This window comes from Dermochelys coriacea, chromosome 3 (assembly GCF_009764565.3).
Source record: "Dermochelys coriacea isolate rDerCor1 chromosome 3, rDerCor1.pri.v4, whole genome shotgun sequence".
Lineage (NCBI taxonomy): Eukaryota > Metazoa > Chordata > Testudines > Dermochelyidae > Dermochelys > Dermochelys coriacea.
Window position 1 is genome coordinate 173,090,558 of NC_050070.1, and position 12,903 is coordinate 173,103,460.

The 12,903-nt window shown below is 40.7% G+C and overlaps 1 protein-coding gene across 2 annotated transcripts in view; it reads left to right on the forward strand.

Moving 5' to 3' along the window:
• Nucleotides 1–4,234, forward strand: part of MTA3 (metastasis associated 1 family member 3) — a 208,464-nt gene extending 204,230 nt beyond the window's left edge. For both annotated transcript variants that reach the window (XM_038397339.2, XM_043511862.1), the window contains exon 17: nt 3,288–4,234. In XM_038397339.2, the coding sequence (XP_038253267.1) occupies nt 3,288–3,313 (26 nt within the window). In that variant the 3' untranslated portion in view covers nt 3,314–4,234. The remainder of the gene's footprint in view (nt 1–3,287) is intronic.
• Nucleotides 4,235–12,903: the final 8,669 nt, after the last annotated feature.

Consider the following 12,903-nt stretch of genomic DNA (forward strand, 5'->3'; position numbering starts at 1 on the left):
TTCAGCTCGTGCACGTCGGCGGAAGCAGTCTATGTAGAAATCCAGGCTGCTGTTTCGACCTTCAGGAGGAGTCCACCTAGAATCCTTCTTTTGTAGTGTTGGCAGGAAGGTCTCTGTGGGTTAATATGTTGGTCAGAGGTGTGTTGGAAATATTCCTTGAGTCTGAGACGTCGAAAATAGGATTCTAGGTCACCACAGAACTGTATCATGTTCGTGGGGGTGGAGGGGCAAAAGGAGAGGCCCCGAGATAGGACAGATTCTTCCGCTGGGCTAAGAGTATAGTTGGATAGATTAACAATATTGCTGGGTGGGTTACGGGAACCATTGTTGTGGCCCCTTGTGGCATATAGTAGTTTAGATAGCTTAGTGTCCTTTTTCTTTTGTAGAGAATCAAAGTGTGTTTTGTAAATGGCTTGTCTAGTTTTTGTAAAGTCCAGCCACGAGGAAGTTTGTGTGGAAGGTTGGTTCTTTATGAGAGTATCCAGTTTTGAGAGCTCATTCTTAATCTTTCCCTGTTTGCTGTAGAGGATGTTGATCAGGTGGTTCCGCAGTTTCCTTGAGAGTGTGTGGCACAAGCTGTCAGCATAGTCTGTGTGGTATGTAGATTGTAATGGATTTTTTACCTTCAGTCCTTTCGGTATGATGTCCATCTGTTTGCATTTGGAGAGGAAGATGATGTCTGTCTGTATCTGTGCGAGTTTTTTCATGAAGTTGACAGATTTCCACTCTATACGGCTAAATTCAGTGCCTTGCATAATCACAGGTTTCAGAGTAGCAGCCGTGTTAGTCTGTATTCGCAAAAAGAAAAGGAGTACGTGTGGCACCTTAGAGACTAACAAATTTATTAGAGCATAAGCTTTCGTGAGCTACAGCTCACTTCATCGGATGCATTTGGTGGAAAAAACAGAGGAGAGATTTATATACACACACACAGAGAACATGAAACAATGGGTTTATCATACACACTGTAAGGAGAGTGATCACTTAAGATAAGCCATCACCCACAGCAGGGGGGGGAAAGGAGGAAAACCTTCCATGGTGACAAGCAGGTAGGCTAATTCCAGCAGTTAACAAGAATATCAGAGGAACAGTGGGGGGTGGGGTGGGAGGGAGAAATACCATGGGGAAATAGTTTTACTTTGTGTAATGACTCATCCATTCCCAGTCTCTATTCAAGCCTAAGTTAATTGTATCCAGTTTGCAAATTAATTCCAATTCAGCAGTCTCTCGTTGGAGTCTGTTTTTGAAGCTTTTTTGTTGAAGTATAGCCACTCTTAGGTCTGTGATCGAGTGACCAGAGAGATTGAAGTGTTCTCCAACTGGTTTTTGAATGTTATAATTCTTGACGTCTGATTTGTGTCCATTCATTCTTTTACGTAGAGACTGTCCAGTTTGGCCAATGTACATGGCAGAGGGGCATTGCTGGCACATGATGGCATATATCACATTGGTAGATGCGCAGGTGAACGAGCCTCTGATAGTGTGGCTGATGTGATTAGGCCCTATGATGGTATCCCCTGAATAGATATGTGGACAGAGTTGGCAACGGGCTTTGTTGCAAGGATAGGTTCCTGGGTTAGTGGTTCTGTTGTGTGGTGTGTGGTTGCTGGTGAGTATTTGCTTCAGATTGGGGGGCTGTCTGTAAGCAAGGACTGGTCTGTCTCCCAAGATCTGAGAGAGCGATGGCTCGTCCTTCAGGATAGGTTGTAGATCCTTGATGATGCGTTGGAGGGGTTTTAGTTGGGGGCTGAAGGTGATGGCTAGTGGCGTTCTGTTGTTTTCTTTGTTGGGCCTGTCCTGTAGTAGGTGACTTCTGGGTACTCTTCTGGCTCTGTCAATCTGTTTCTTCACTTCAGCAGGTGGGTATTGTAGTTGTAGGAATGCATGATAGAGATCTTGTAGGTGTTTGTCTCTGTCTGAGGGGTTGGAGCAAATGCGGTTATATCGTAGCGCTTGGCTGTAGACAATGGATCGAGTGGTATGATCTGGATGAAAGCTAGAGGCATGTAGGTAGGAATAGCGGTCAGTAGGTTTCCGATATAGGGTGGTGTTTATGTGACCATCGCTTATTAGCACCGTAGTGTCCAGGAAGTGGATCTCTTGTGTGGACTGGTCCAGGCTGAGGTTGATGGTGGGATGGAAATTGTTGAAATCATGGTGGAATTCCTCAAGAGCTTCTTTTCCATGGGTCCAGACTCTAAGGTGCCACACGTACTCCTTTTCTTTTTGCGAATACAGACTAACACGGCTGCTACTCTGAAACCTGTCATTTCTTTATGGTAAGTCTTTTAATTCTTCTGGATGAGGTCATTGACTTCCTCTATCCCGACCAAAAATGTTTCTGATTTATGTAATGCATTCTGCAGGATTACTTTTATTGCAAACTTCACTTTACAGGGAAATTTAAACTTTTCACCTTTTTAGAGAAAATACTCAACTTCATGTGCATAATCTTCATTCACCCCAATTCTTCATTCTGTACATACTCATTGGATGCCAAAAAAAACCTGTCATCATATTGTCTGGAAAGATTACAGAGTCTTTTGGAGTCTTCCTCTAGACACATGCTGCTGCTTTTACCTACCCTGGGAGGTGCAATCGCTTTCCTTCTGTTGCTACTGCTGCAAAAGCCCAAACAACTTAGATTAATTAAAACGTTCCTTGGTAGCTCAGAAGAGCAGTCCTACCCAAAAAGTAGAATTCTCGCTGCAGAAAGTCATAAATCCTGCAATATGCTTTGTTGATCCTGATCAATGAAATGAGGATGATGGCAAGAAGATTCAGGTGTGTAACAAGACTCTGGCGACTGATCTCACCGGTGGTTACTATAAAAAAGACTCACTACATATTTTGAATCTAATAATATTTCTTTTCATGCTATAGGATTCCAAATCACTTTTAGCAATCCCTTCACCCACCAGCTTCTTAACTATGAGCAACAACAACAGTTCAGGTTCACTGCAGGCTGTGAAAATCCCCCATGGTAGTGATGGTTTAGTTATTACTGCTAATTATGTGTATGATTTTTTTTAATTAAGATCTTCTGCATTTTTCCCCATCTACTGGCAGGAACTTCTCCACTTTGACATGGAACAGAGCCAGAGTGTCCCTGGGACATCTGGGATGTTAATGACAACTAACAAACCAAGAAAATCACTCTGTACCTGATGGACTTTGCATCATTATCTTGGCTTATGGGTAGAGAGAGAAAGTAGCAATGCCAATTTTCCAAACCACAACAGAATTTAACCACAAATCCTGACCCTAATTCTCTCTCCCTTTTCCAGAACGTTCATGCTGTATTTCAGACTGAGATGTCCTCTTTCCTTCCTCCCAATCAAGAGTTGCCTCAGCTCCTGGAGGAACAAATATTGAGGTGTACAGCTGAGAATAAGGACTATACTAAGCTGTTTCCTGCTGCAATTGACTAGGACCCCAAGTACAGCCAGGTGGGGAGGTGACATAAGCAGTTGACAAAGCAAGAAAAGGACAAACCTCCAAACAATCTATCTCCAGTTTTTGATGACAGTCTAATCTCTCCCTGTCTCTCTCTCTCTCTCTCTCTCTTTCTCTCCCTATCATTGCCTAATCAGGAGTAAGACTTATGGGGTATGAGTGGGGAAGAAATAGTCCTTTCATTGCTCCCACTTTTTCTGTTGGAAGCTTGCACTCTGTATGCCAAGCACAGGACAATGTAAATGGTATCTCTAATTGGCGAAGTATTGAGAGACTGGACACTTTCTTGTTCGAGTCTTTCTTGCTTCATGGAGAAACAGTAAAAGTTGCATGTATCTGCTTCATCCTGACTCATCGGATATATAATCATATGTGAAAATATGTATACAGGAAAGGTTTTTTCACAATATGATTGAATTTCTTGTTTAGAAATGTACTAGTGTATTCTATCTGTGGTGCAATCTTTCTGTCTTTTTTGTTTGCAGAAATCTCTCTCATATCAGACTCTCAGTTTTGTTTTTCAATAGGGATTTCAGACATTCTCCTGATATGGCATTATCTCATGGAGAATATATATCAGGAGCAACCGTGTAAAATTATTATTAATTTGAAACTTATTTTGCAAGTATGTGTATTGCTGTTTATATGAGTATTTTATTGTCTTTGTACATAGTGTTGTTCTACTTTAGTTATTACAAACATCTTTTTTTTAACCTGTCAGCTGGGCACATTTGATATGTAAATTATTACGACTCAATAAACAAGGAATCTCACAATACTATTTTTGTCATCAATTTCACAATAGAACCAGACTGTAAATCTGCCTGTGATTAACTTTAACTTCTGCACCAATCTTCCTCAAAAGTGTGAAACAGAACTTGTATGTCACATGCTCTTTGGCTGGTTTCCTTAAAACATGTTTTTGAACATGCTCCTTCCATCTTCCTCACTTCTGCCACATGCCAAAAATGTTTGGGGGTATGTTTCTTTTTGTTATATGTGCATAATCTCCCATTGATGTGGATAGAGATGTGTGTGCATGGAGAGCAGACAACAGATCTCTTGGAATGATGATATTGTGTAACTTAAGTAATGAAACTGCTTCACTGTTTAAAAGAACAAATTACATTTGAAGCTATATATGCCCTTGGTCTAGGCAAAATGAAGCCCTTAAAACAGTGGTTCTCAACCAGGGAATCTGTATCCCTGGGGGTATGCAGAGGTCTTCCAATGGGTACATCAATTCATCTAGATGTTTGCCTGGTTTTACAACAGGCTACATAAAAAGTCCTAGCACAGTCAGTACAAACTAAAATTTCATACAGACAATGACTTCTTTATATAGCTCTATACACTAAAATGTAAGTACAATATTTATATTCCAGTTGATTTATTTTATAATTATATGGTAAAAATGAGAAAGTAAGCACTTTTATATTTTCATGTCAGATTTTGTAAACGAGTAGTTTTTAAGTAAGGTGTAACTTGAGGGTATGCAAGACAAATCAGACTCCTGAAAGGTGTATAGTAGTCTGGAAAGGTTGAGAGTCACTGCCTTAAATTATGCTGTTTAAGTTTTCCATACCGTTTTTTACTCTTCCTATTGCTTCAGTGAGGGACAAATGCCATAGGTTACTCCAGGTCTGCATCTGCAATGTCTTGATTTACGAGAAGTTCCCTCTGTAATGGTTGCCCTTGGTGATCAAGTTCAACCAAATTAGTACCTACTTACCAGTGTGCTAAGCACATTATATTCCCTGTCCACTTTGTTTCACGTTCCAGTAGCTGACAAAAAAAGTTTTCAGTGTTGCTTTCACATTTTAGTCAGCACATTCTGGAAAACCTGTCGAGCATATCAAGAGTAGGTGTAAAACTTCCAATACTTTTCCAATCAAATATCTGAGTTAAAGTTGTTGACGAGGTGATTTCCTAGACTACTTCACATTATGGTAGGCCAGGGGCGGGTAAACTTCTTGGCATGAGGGCCACATTGGGTTTTGGAAATTGTATGACAGGCTGCTTAGGAGAGGAGGGGCGTGGCCCGGCCCCCATCTCCTATCCGCCCCTCTCCCTGGGACTCCTGCCCCATCCAACCAACCCTTTTCCCTGTCCCAGGTCTGCCCCTGGAACCCCGCCCCTGACTACCCCCTGCCACCCCATCCAACCCCCCCTTCTTCCTGACTGCCCCCCAGGACCTCTACCCCCATTCAACCCCTTGTTCCTGCCCCGACCCCTATCCATACCCCCATCCTCTGATCACCCCACCCTGAACTCCCCTGCCTTTTATCCAACCCCCCCTACTCTGTGCCCCCTTACCGCGCTGTCTGAAGCACCGGTGGCTGGTAGCGCTACAGACGCGCCGCCCGGCTGGAGCCAGGTCACACCGCTGCCGTGCAGCACAGAGCACCAGGTCGGGCTGGCCCAGGCAGCTCACAGCCCTGCCGCCCAGAGCATTGCGCCAGCAGCAAGGTGAGGCTGCGGGGGAGGGGGCTAGCTTCCCTGGCCAGGAGCTCAGGGGCCGGGCAGGAGGGTCCTGCGGGCGGGATGTGGCCCACGGGCGGTAGTTTGCCCACCTCTGTGGTAGGCTCTATACAAACACAAACAAACAACTGTCCCTGCCCCAGAGATCTTATAGTCTAAAAAGTTTTAAAATTTGCTACTATATGAGCTGGAACTTGGCATAATAACAGTATATTTTAGTACCTTTCCAGTGTCCCAATTTGAAAGGGATAGCTTAAATATTGTAGAGAAAAGGAAAATTCCCTGAAGCTTTGAGTGCAGCAGTTAGCCTATACTCACTCATTTTCATTGCCATAAAGGAGGACCCCGATATCACAGTTCAGTGCCCAAATTATCTACTCAAGAGACAAAGTTCAACTATGCAACCTTGAGTCACCCCAATGTGTCACCTCTGACATCTTTTGTAGACCCAAGCTGCCTTGTGGAAAATCTTGACAGCATTCTATAGTTGTTCTATTATATCTCATATTTTTCTATATTTGTCTTGAGACATTTTGCTCACTACATCAGGGTTGCATGAAAACATGATCTTTTCCCCACAGAGTTAATTTACTCTGTTTGCTTATTCCCACTCACCACCTCCATTCCTCCAACCCTGATGTTAGGAGTAGCATTACTACTTCAGATGGAAAATAATCAGCAAGAACCAAAATCCTGTTTTCCTATTTCATCCCTATTAATAAAGACAAAAAGAACCAAAAAGATATAAAGGTAAAATGCTTTTCCAAATTTCCCCATTAGACATTAGCGTCTCTTATTTATAGAATTTTAGAGTTGAAAAATTAATTTTAGCTGATAACAAGGATTTTTGTAAACACTTGTAATGTTCATAAATTCAGACTAGTTGATGTAAGGATGTAAGTTGTTTGCATTGAAATGTGCAGTCAGCTTTTCCCTGAGTCTAATCATTAATAACTATCAGTTATTTACATACTCACAGATTTTACAGGGGTATTTTGATTACCAGGAGAATCTTGTCTTCTCTGATTTTTGTGTATAAAGAATACTACCAATACAGAGTATATTCTCAGGAGATTCAATTAAGTAGTACATTTGTTTCCAGGTTTGACTATGCATTAGAAGCATGAGGACAAGGAGCTAGATTTTGCAAGCCCTTAGCCATGTGAGTTGCCCTTAAGTAAATAAGGATCATTCCCTAGCATTGTTCTAGCGTATTACTTTAATTTTAGAGTATAATGGTGGTTGCTTATCTCTTTTTGTTTTAGCCAATCTGTTTTTCAGATCTTTATTTTATCTTTTGGAATGGGAGCTATTCCCATGCATTCTGACATTCTCTATTAATAATGTTAATACACCTGCCAAGTGAGAAAGATACTTGACTATGTGCTTTTCTCTGGCTTTCATTAGAGAACTATGTCTTTGGACCTCTGAGATATTCCCTGCTTTCTGAATTACATGAATTGTAATACTGAGTTAGTGGTATGGTGCTTTAGGTACTAGAGAATAGTGCTGTGGTTTGTTGAGCCATCATGCCATCCATTTACAGGCAAAAATACCAATACTACAGGACAGAGTTAGGAAATTGGCAGATTGGCAAGTCTCATTCTCAATTAGAAATTTGAACATTTTATTTTTGTAATGCACGACTATGACATGAAATGCAAATATGTGAAGTGCAAATATTATTTTATGCTGCAAATGTGACTCTTGTAGATTGATCACCAGAGGTTGAAAGACAGAGAGCCATGGTGGATGATGGGGTTTCTAGATGTAACGTGGTGATGACATGTTACAGCAAAAATGTGATTTAAACTTTAATATTATTATTACTTCTATTACTGAGAGCATGAATCTTAATAAAAATAAATATTATGCTACAATACTCTGCTCTGCTTTATAACTGGTGAAATAAATCATTTCTCAAACAAATATGCAGTAATAAACACTACAACCAATTTATTTTCCATAACAAATTGCTGATAACCAGAACCTCATTCCTGGAATAGCTGCTTTCAATTGGTATTACTGTCAGGAAATAAAGTTCCAGGACATGTAACCTCAGTTGTTAGACAATAGCCTTAGTATCATATTACTCGTGGATTATGTTTTCTGGATTCCAGTTCTGGAGTTCCTGCTTGCAGTACTTTCTTGGGTGATTAGGTTGTCAGCTGAGTTAGATTATTTCTTCTGCCCTGCATTTTCTGTTAATTATCTCTTAACTATTTCATTACTTGCTAAAAGTCACACTACCTTCAAAAACAAAATCAGGCTGTGTAACTGTGGAATACCTAGTCCCGTCTGATGTTGAATTAAGTGAATCAAATATTCCATGGGAAATGCTGTGATACCACATTTTGTTTGTGTATGTGCTTATGCATTTTGGATTTTTGCTGGTCCAGTTTGTTACAGGTGTCATAATATTTATGGGATTTAGATTGTGCCCCTTATAAAGTCAGATTTATTCCTGTTAATATGGGTGTCAGGTTGGTGTAATATTTTAAAAGTAACACTGAAGAGCACTCGCTGTTCTGCTCTACAAACTCATAAGATGTATTTACTTTTCCATGAATTGAAATATTCATACAGCTCCTGTAGTTAGAGAGTATGGGCTTGTCTACACTTAGTGCTGGTGCGCTATGCGCTGTAGCACTTAACGAAGATGCTACTCACACCGACAGAAGAGCTTCTCCCATTGGCAAAGGTATGCCACCTCCCCGAGAGGCGATAGCTATGTTGATGGGAGAACCCCTACTATCGACATAGTGCTGTCTACACTGGAGTTTAGGTCAGTATAACTATGTTGCTCAGGGGTGTGGAAAAGCTACATCCCTGACCACCGTATTAATATCCACATAAATTCCTAATGTAGACCAAGCCTAAGAAAGAACAGTAAATGAAATAGTTTTACATTCTCTTTGGCTTCATTTCTTAGGAAGTCTTTTATATAATCAGTGGAAAGGTCCTATGTAGAATCACACTCTGGAGCTAGTTACTAAGATGGAAATCTTTGCTCCAGGAAATGTCAGACTTGTTTTTTGCATTCTGATATTAATGGAGCATTTGGTTCGCTCAGATTTTATGTGGATGTTAAGAAGATCACCAGCTTTTGTGGTGGGTTTAAAGTATCATTTTATAAATAATCACCCAGGTAAATGTTTTTGAAGAAAATGATATGTACGTGGGTTTTTTTTTTCTTGTGTCCATGTTCCAGTGATCAGAATAACATTAATTCAGGAAAGGCAAATTACTAAGGAGATATACATTTGGCCCCAGTTGTTTTGAGAATTGTGAAGAAAATGTGGATAATTTGCTTGGAGGCAATACATTTATGGAAATTATGTAAGATTTGAAATTATTCTTTAGCTAACCCCAGAAGTATTTCTCCCATTTAGCATTGGATGGTTTTACATCTATGATTATGGAGCCCTTGTTTCGTATGTACATAGGGCCAGATATTTGATTTATCACTCTAGTTTCAAAACCAGTTTTTCTAAAGGAGCAGGACTTCAGGTACAGCTTTTTTGTCAGCTCTGTGGGGTCAAAGCTGTGCATCTCTAAGAAGAATTAGAATAATACATCAGGAAACGGGGCAGCTCCCATTTATGCCTCAAGTATTCCAAGATAATAAAACAACTTCATTTATAAATTGTTGGCAGTACTGAAGTCACATCTGCAGCAAGTTATTTTGCTTGTCTGCTGGGAATGAAGTGTGCAGTTCTGGTATCAGGGGATCAGTTTATGTGCATGCACAGCTAGTTGTAAATCACAGACCAAATGGGGACGGAGATTCATCTCCCGGTTTCTTTTTGTGCTTTAAGAGATTGGGGCTTTTTAGTATCAGTTGCTGCCATTCTTGCAATGCCCATTCTTGAAGTCTGCTGAAGTTAGATTTCAGGCAAGGTTGAGACTATTTTAAAATTTTCCCAAATCCCCAAAGTTTCAAACCTACTCAACCTAGTCAAATGTTCTTTCAGAATCAGGAAATAAACTTAAAACACTTGGTTTTAAGACTAGGCTAAGCTGTAAGAAATGCACATCTTATCTACAGAAATCAGGAGCACAGTTGTTTCTAGCCAATCTCTATGAATGATTTTTATTAGCAATTTATCCAGCCTCGTGGTAAGAATCCTTGACAGCATTTTTTACTTTTATTTTTTAAAGAGAAAACACATGAAAAGAGGCACATTCATTTTCAGGTTTGCTCTGGTTGTGAATTGAGGCCATAGTTGCTCTTTATACAAAATTTGGCAAAACCCCTTGCTTGTGGGCCTGTCTAAGCATTCTGGTTAAAAGTGAAGTAACATCTTTCACTAACACTTTATAAACATTAATAGAGAAGTCGCCAGACATGGGAACTGTATTGGGCTCTTGCCCTGCCTTGAGAACCACATGGGTAGATAACTGCACCTGTGCAAAGCCCAGTTGCAGTTCAAGGCCTCTGCATAGGCTAAGAGGCTCACTGATGAAGTTCTCAGTACAGAATTAAGACCTTGCCATTTAAATTCTCAAAAACTCCCAAACTTCTGTTAATGAAACTGGAAGTTCTAACCTATTTTATTAACCTCCAACGATTTGGTGAGATTTATAGCTTTCAGATAAACTCTGTTCTTCTCAAGTTCTCCTGATTTGGAGGTTTAAGATTTATATGGCTCACATGTAAGATGTCAGTCTTTTTGAATGCTGCCATTTAAGTGAGGGCTCTTTGTTGTAACTGTTTAGTTTAATTGTCAGCCTTATTTCCTCAGGTGAAACTCTTGCTTTTAGCTAAACTGATGAGAGATTAAGTGAGTTCATGCATTAACTTCAAAGTCCTGCCAAAGGGATGTGGGAAACATCTACGTCTTCCCTAATTCTAAAATCTCAGTTCTGTTTTGCAATATTTTTTTTCTTAATAAACAGCCTTTGCAGTATCCCAGAATCTGTTACATACTTCTACACCATCCCTATTTGTTGAATAGTTCCGTCCTTTGCTTTTTATTTGATCTATGTACTTTAACTCTGGTTATGTTTCGTTTCAGAGTAGCAGCCGTGTTAGTCTGTATTCACAAAAAGAAAAGGAGTACTTGTGGCACCTTAGAGACTAACAAATTTATTTGAGCTGTAGCTCACAAAAGCTTATGCTCTAATAAATTTGTTAGGTTATGTTTCGGTATCTCTGGCAATCAAAACACAAGAAAACAAACAAGTGGAGAACATATGAGAAATAAGCTGACACAGATTAAAACAGGCACATAGTACATGGTACAAAACGTGGGAAATGTTACTAGGAATATTTAGTGTCTACAAAAATAACTATACAGATCTTTTTTCACTTTCAATCAGTTTTATTAATTGGGTTATTATATATTAGATTCCTGTGTTGAACAGCAATTGACTACTGCAGTATTGTCAACCTCAAAAGATAAAAAATCATGAGATTGGCCAAGAAATAATGAATTTAAAAAATCAAAACATTTTAGTCTGTTTTGACTTCTCAACTCCCCTTTATTCTTCTGCCAATGAATGTGTGATAATTTTAGGTTGAAAGTTAACCTTTAATCCACACACAAATGCACACCTCTCCTTAGCTGCTCAGATGGAGATGTCACTTACCCTCTCCTGACCTCTATGATAGAGGAACTGCAATCCATTGTCTTGACCCAGCAGCAACACATGGGACTTATCTACCTGGAACCCAGCACCACCAACTCCCCATGCTCCTGTTTCATACTTCATATGGCCCTGGGGCTTCTCTGCCTGTGTCCCAGCAGCACCATTTTCCTGGCACTCCCATCCCGTCTCGAGCTCCCCCATGACCCTCTCTCTGCTTTAGGGCTATACATGAAGGCAGGTTAGGTTTGTGTTCTTAGCCCATTAATAAGAAGTTGGGGCCTAGTCTTTTGCAAAGGGTCATGTGATTACCTGATGAACATCTGATTTCTGTGAAGGCTGGAGGCAGCTCAGTTGGCGTAGATTGCTGCCAGAAGCAGAGAGACTCTGGCAGGAAGTCCCTGGGTCAAGAAGGGGGAGCTATAGGAAGTAGGTGCTCTTGTGGCAGGGCCTGGAGCAGGCGACTCTCAGGCAAGTGGCTGGTAGAGTAGGAACCTGTGAAGAACTGATAGGCCCCTGCCGAGGACTCTGGGTTGCGGGGAAGGACAATCCATATGCTGAGTTTGTGTTATTTGGAAGAAATAAAGCTGATGACCTGAGAAAAAGAGCCTGAACCAGATTCAAGGCATGGCTAGGGTGGCCATGCACACATTCCCAGAACATCAGACGTTCTGGTACTTCCGAGAATGGAATGGGCCCACCCCCATTGGTGAGCACTTGCCACTGCCCGCATGTCTTCACATGCACAATGCATAGGAAGTCACGCCATATGCAGGATGTTATTTTGAAGGGTGCATCACTTCCCCTCCACTGGCATGACCTCACACGTACCATCTGTGCGAGGTCATCCTGGCGGGGGGCAGAGCGCATGCTCTTCAAAAAGGCATTTCCAGTCCAATACCGGACAAAACCATGTCTAGTTTTGTCTGAATACTGGAGGGGGATGAACCACCCAAAAAGAGGACTGCCTGGTTTACAACTGGATGAATGGCCTGCCTCAGTATGGCATTGATTCTTCTCTGGGCTGGAGAGACAGGCCAGCTGTGTACATGTGTATTCTTTATTGCAGGTGTTCTACATACTACAAATATCAGTCCTTCCTAATTTAAACATCCCTCCTCTCAGACGCTCAGTTGTTTGTCAGATTGAGTGGATGGTTATGATTTATCTCAGGCAATAGTTAGAAGAGTATTGAAATCCCCAGTTATGCATGTAAAACCCTACAGACAACTGCACATGTCTAAATAAAAGGCAGATACATTCCTGTCACTATAATATCTGAGTGAATGTTATTTAATAAAATGCAGTATAATGCGTCTTTAACTGTGTATGAACTAGCAGAAAGACAAGGAAGTGAGGTTCAGTAATATCTTTTAT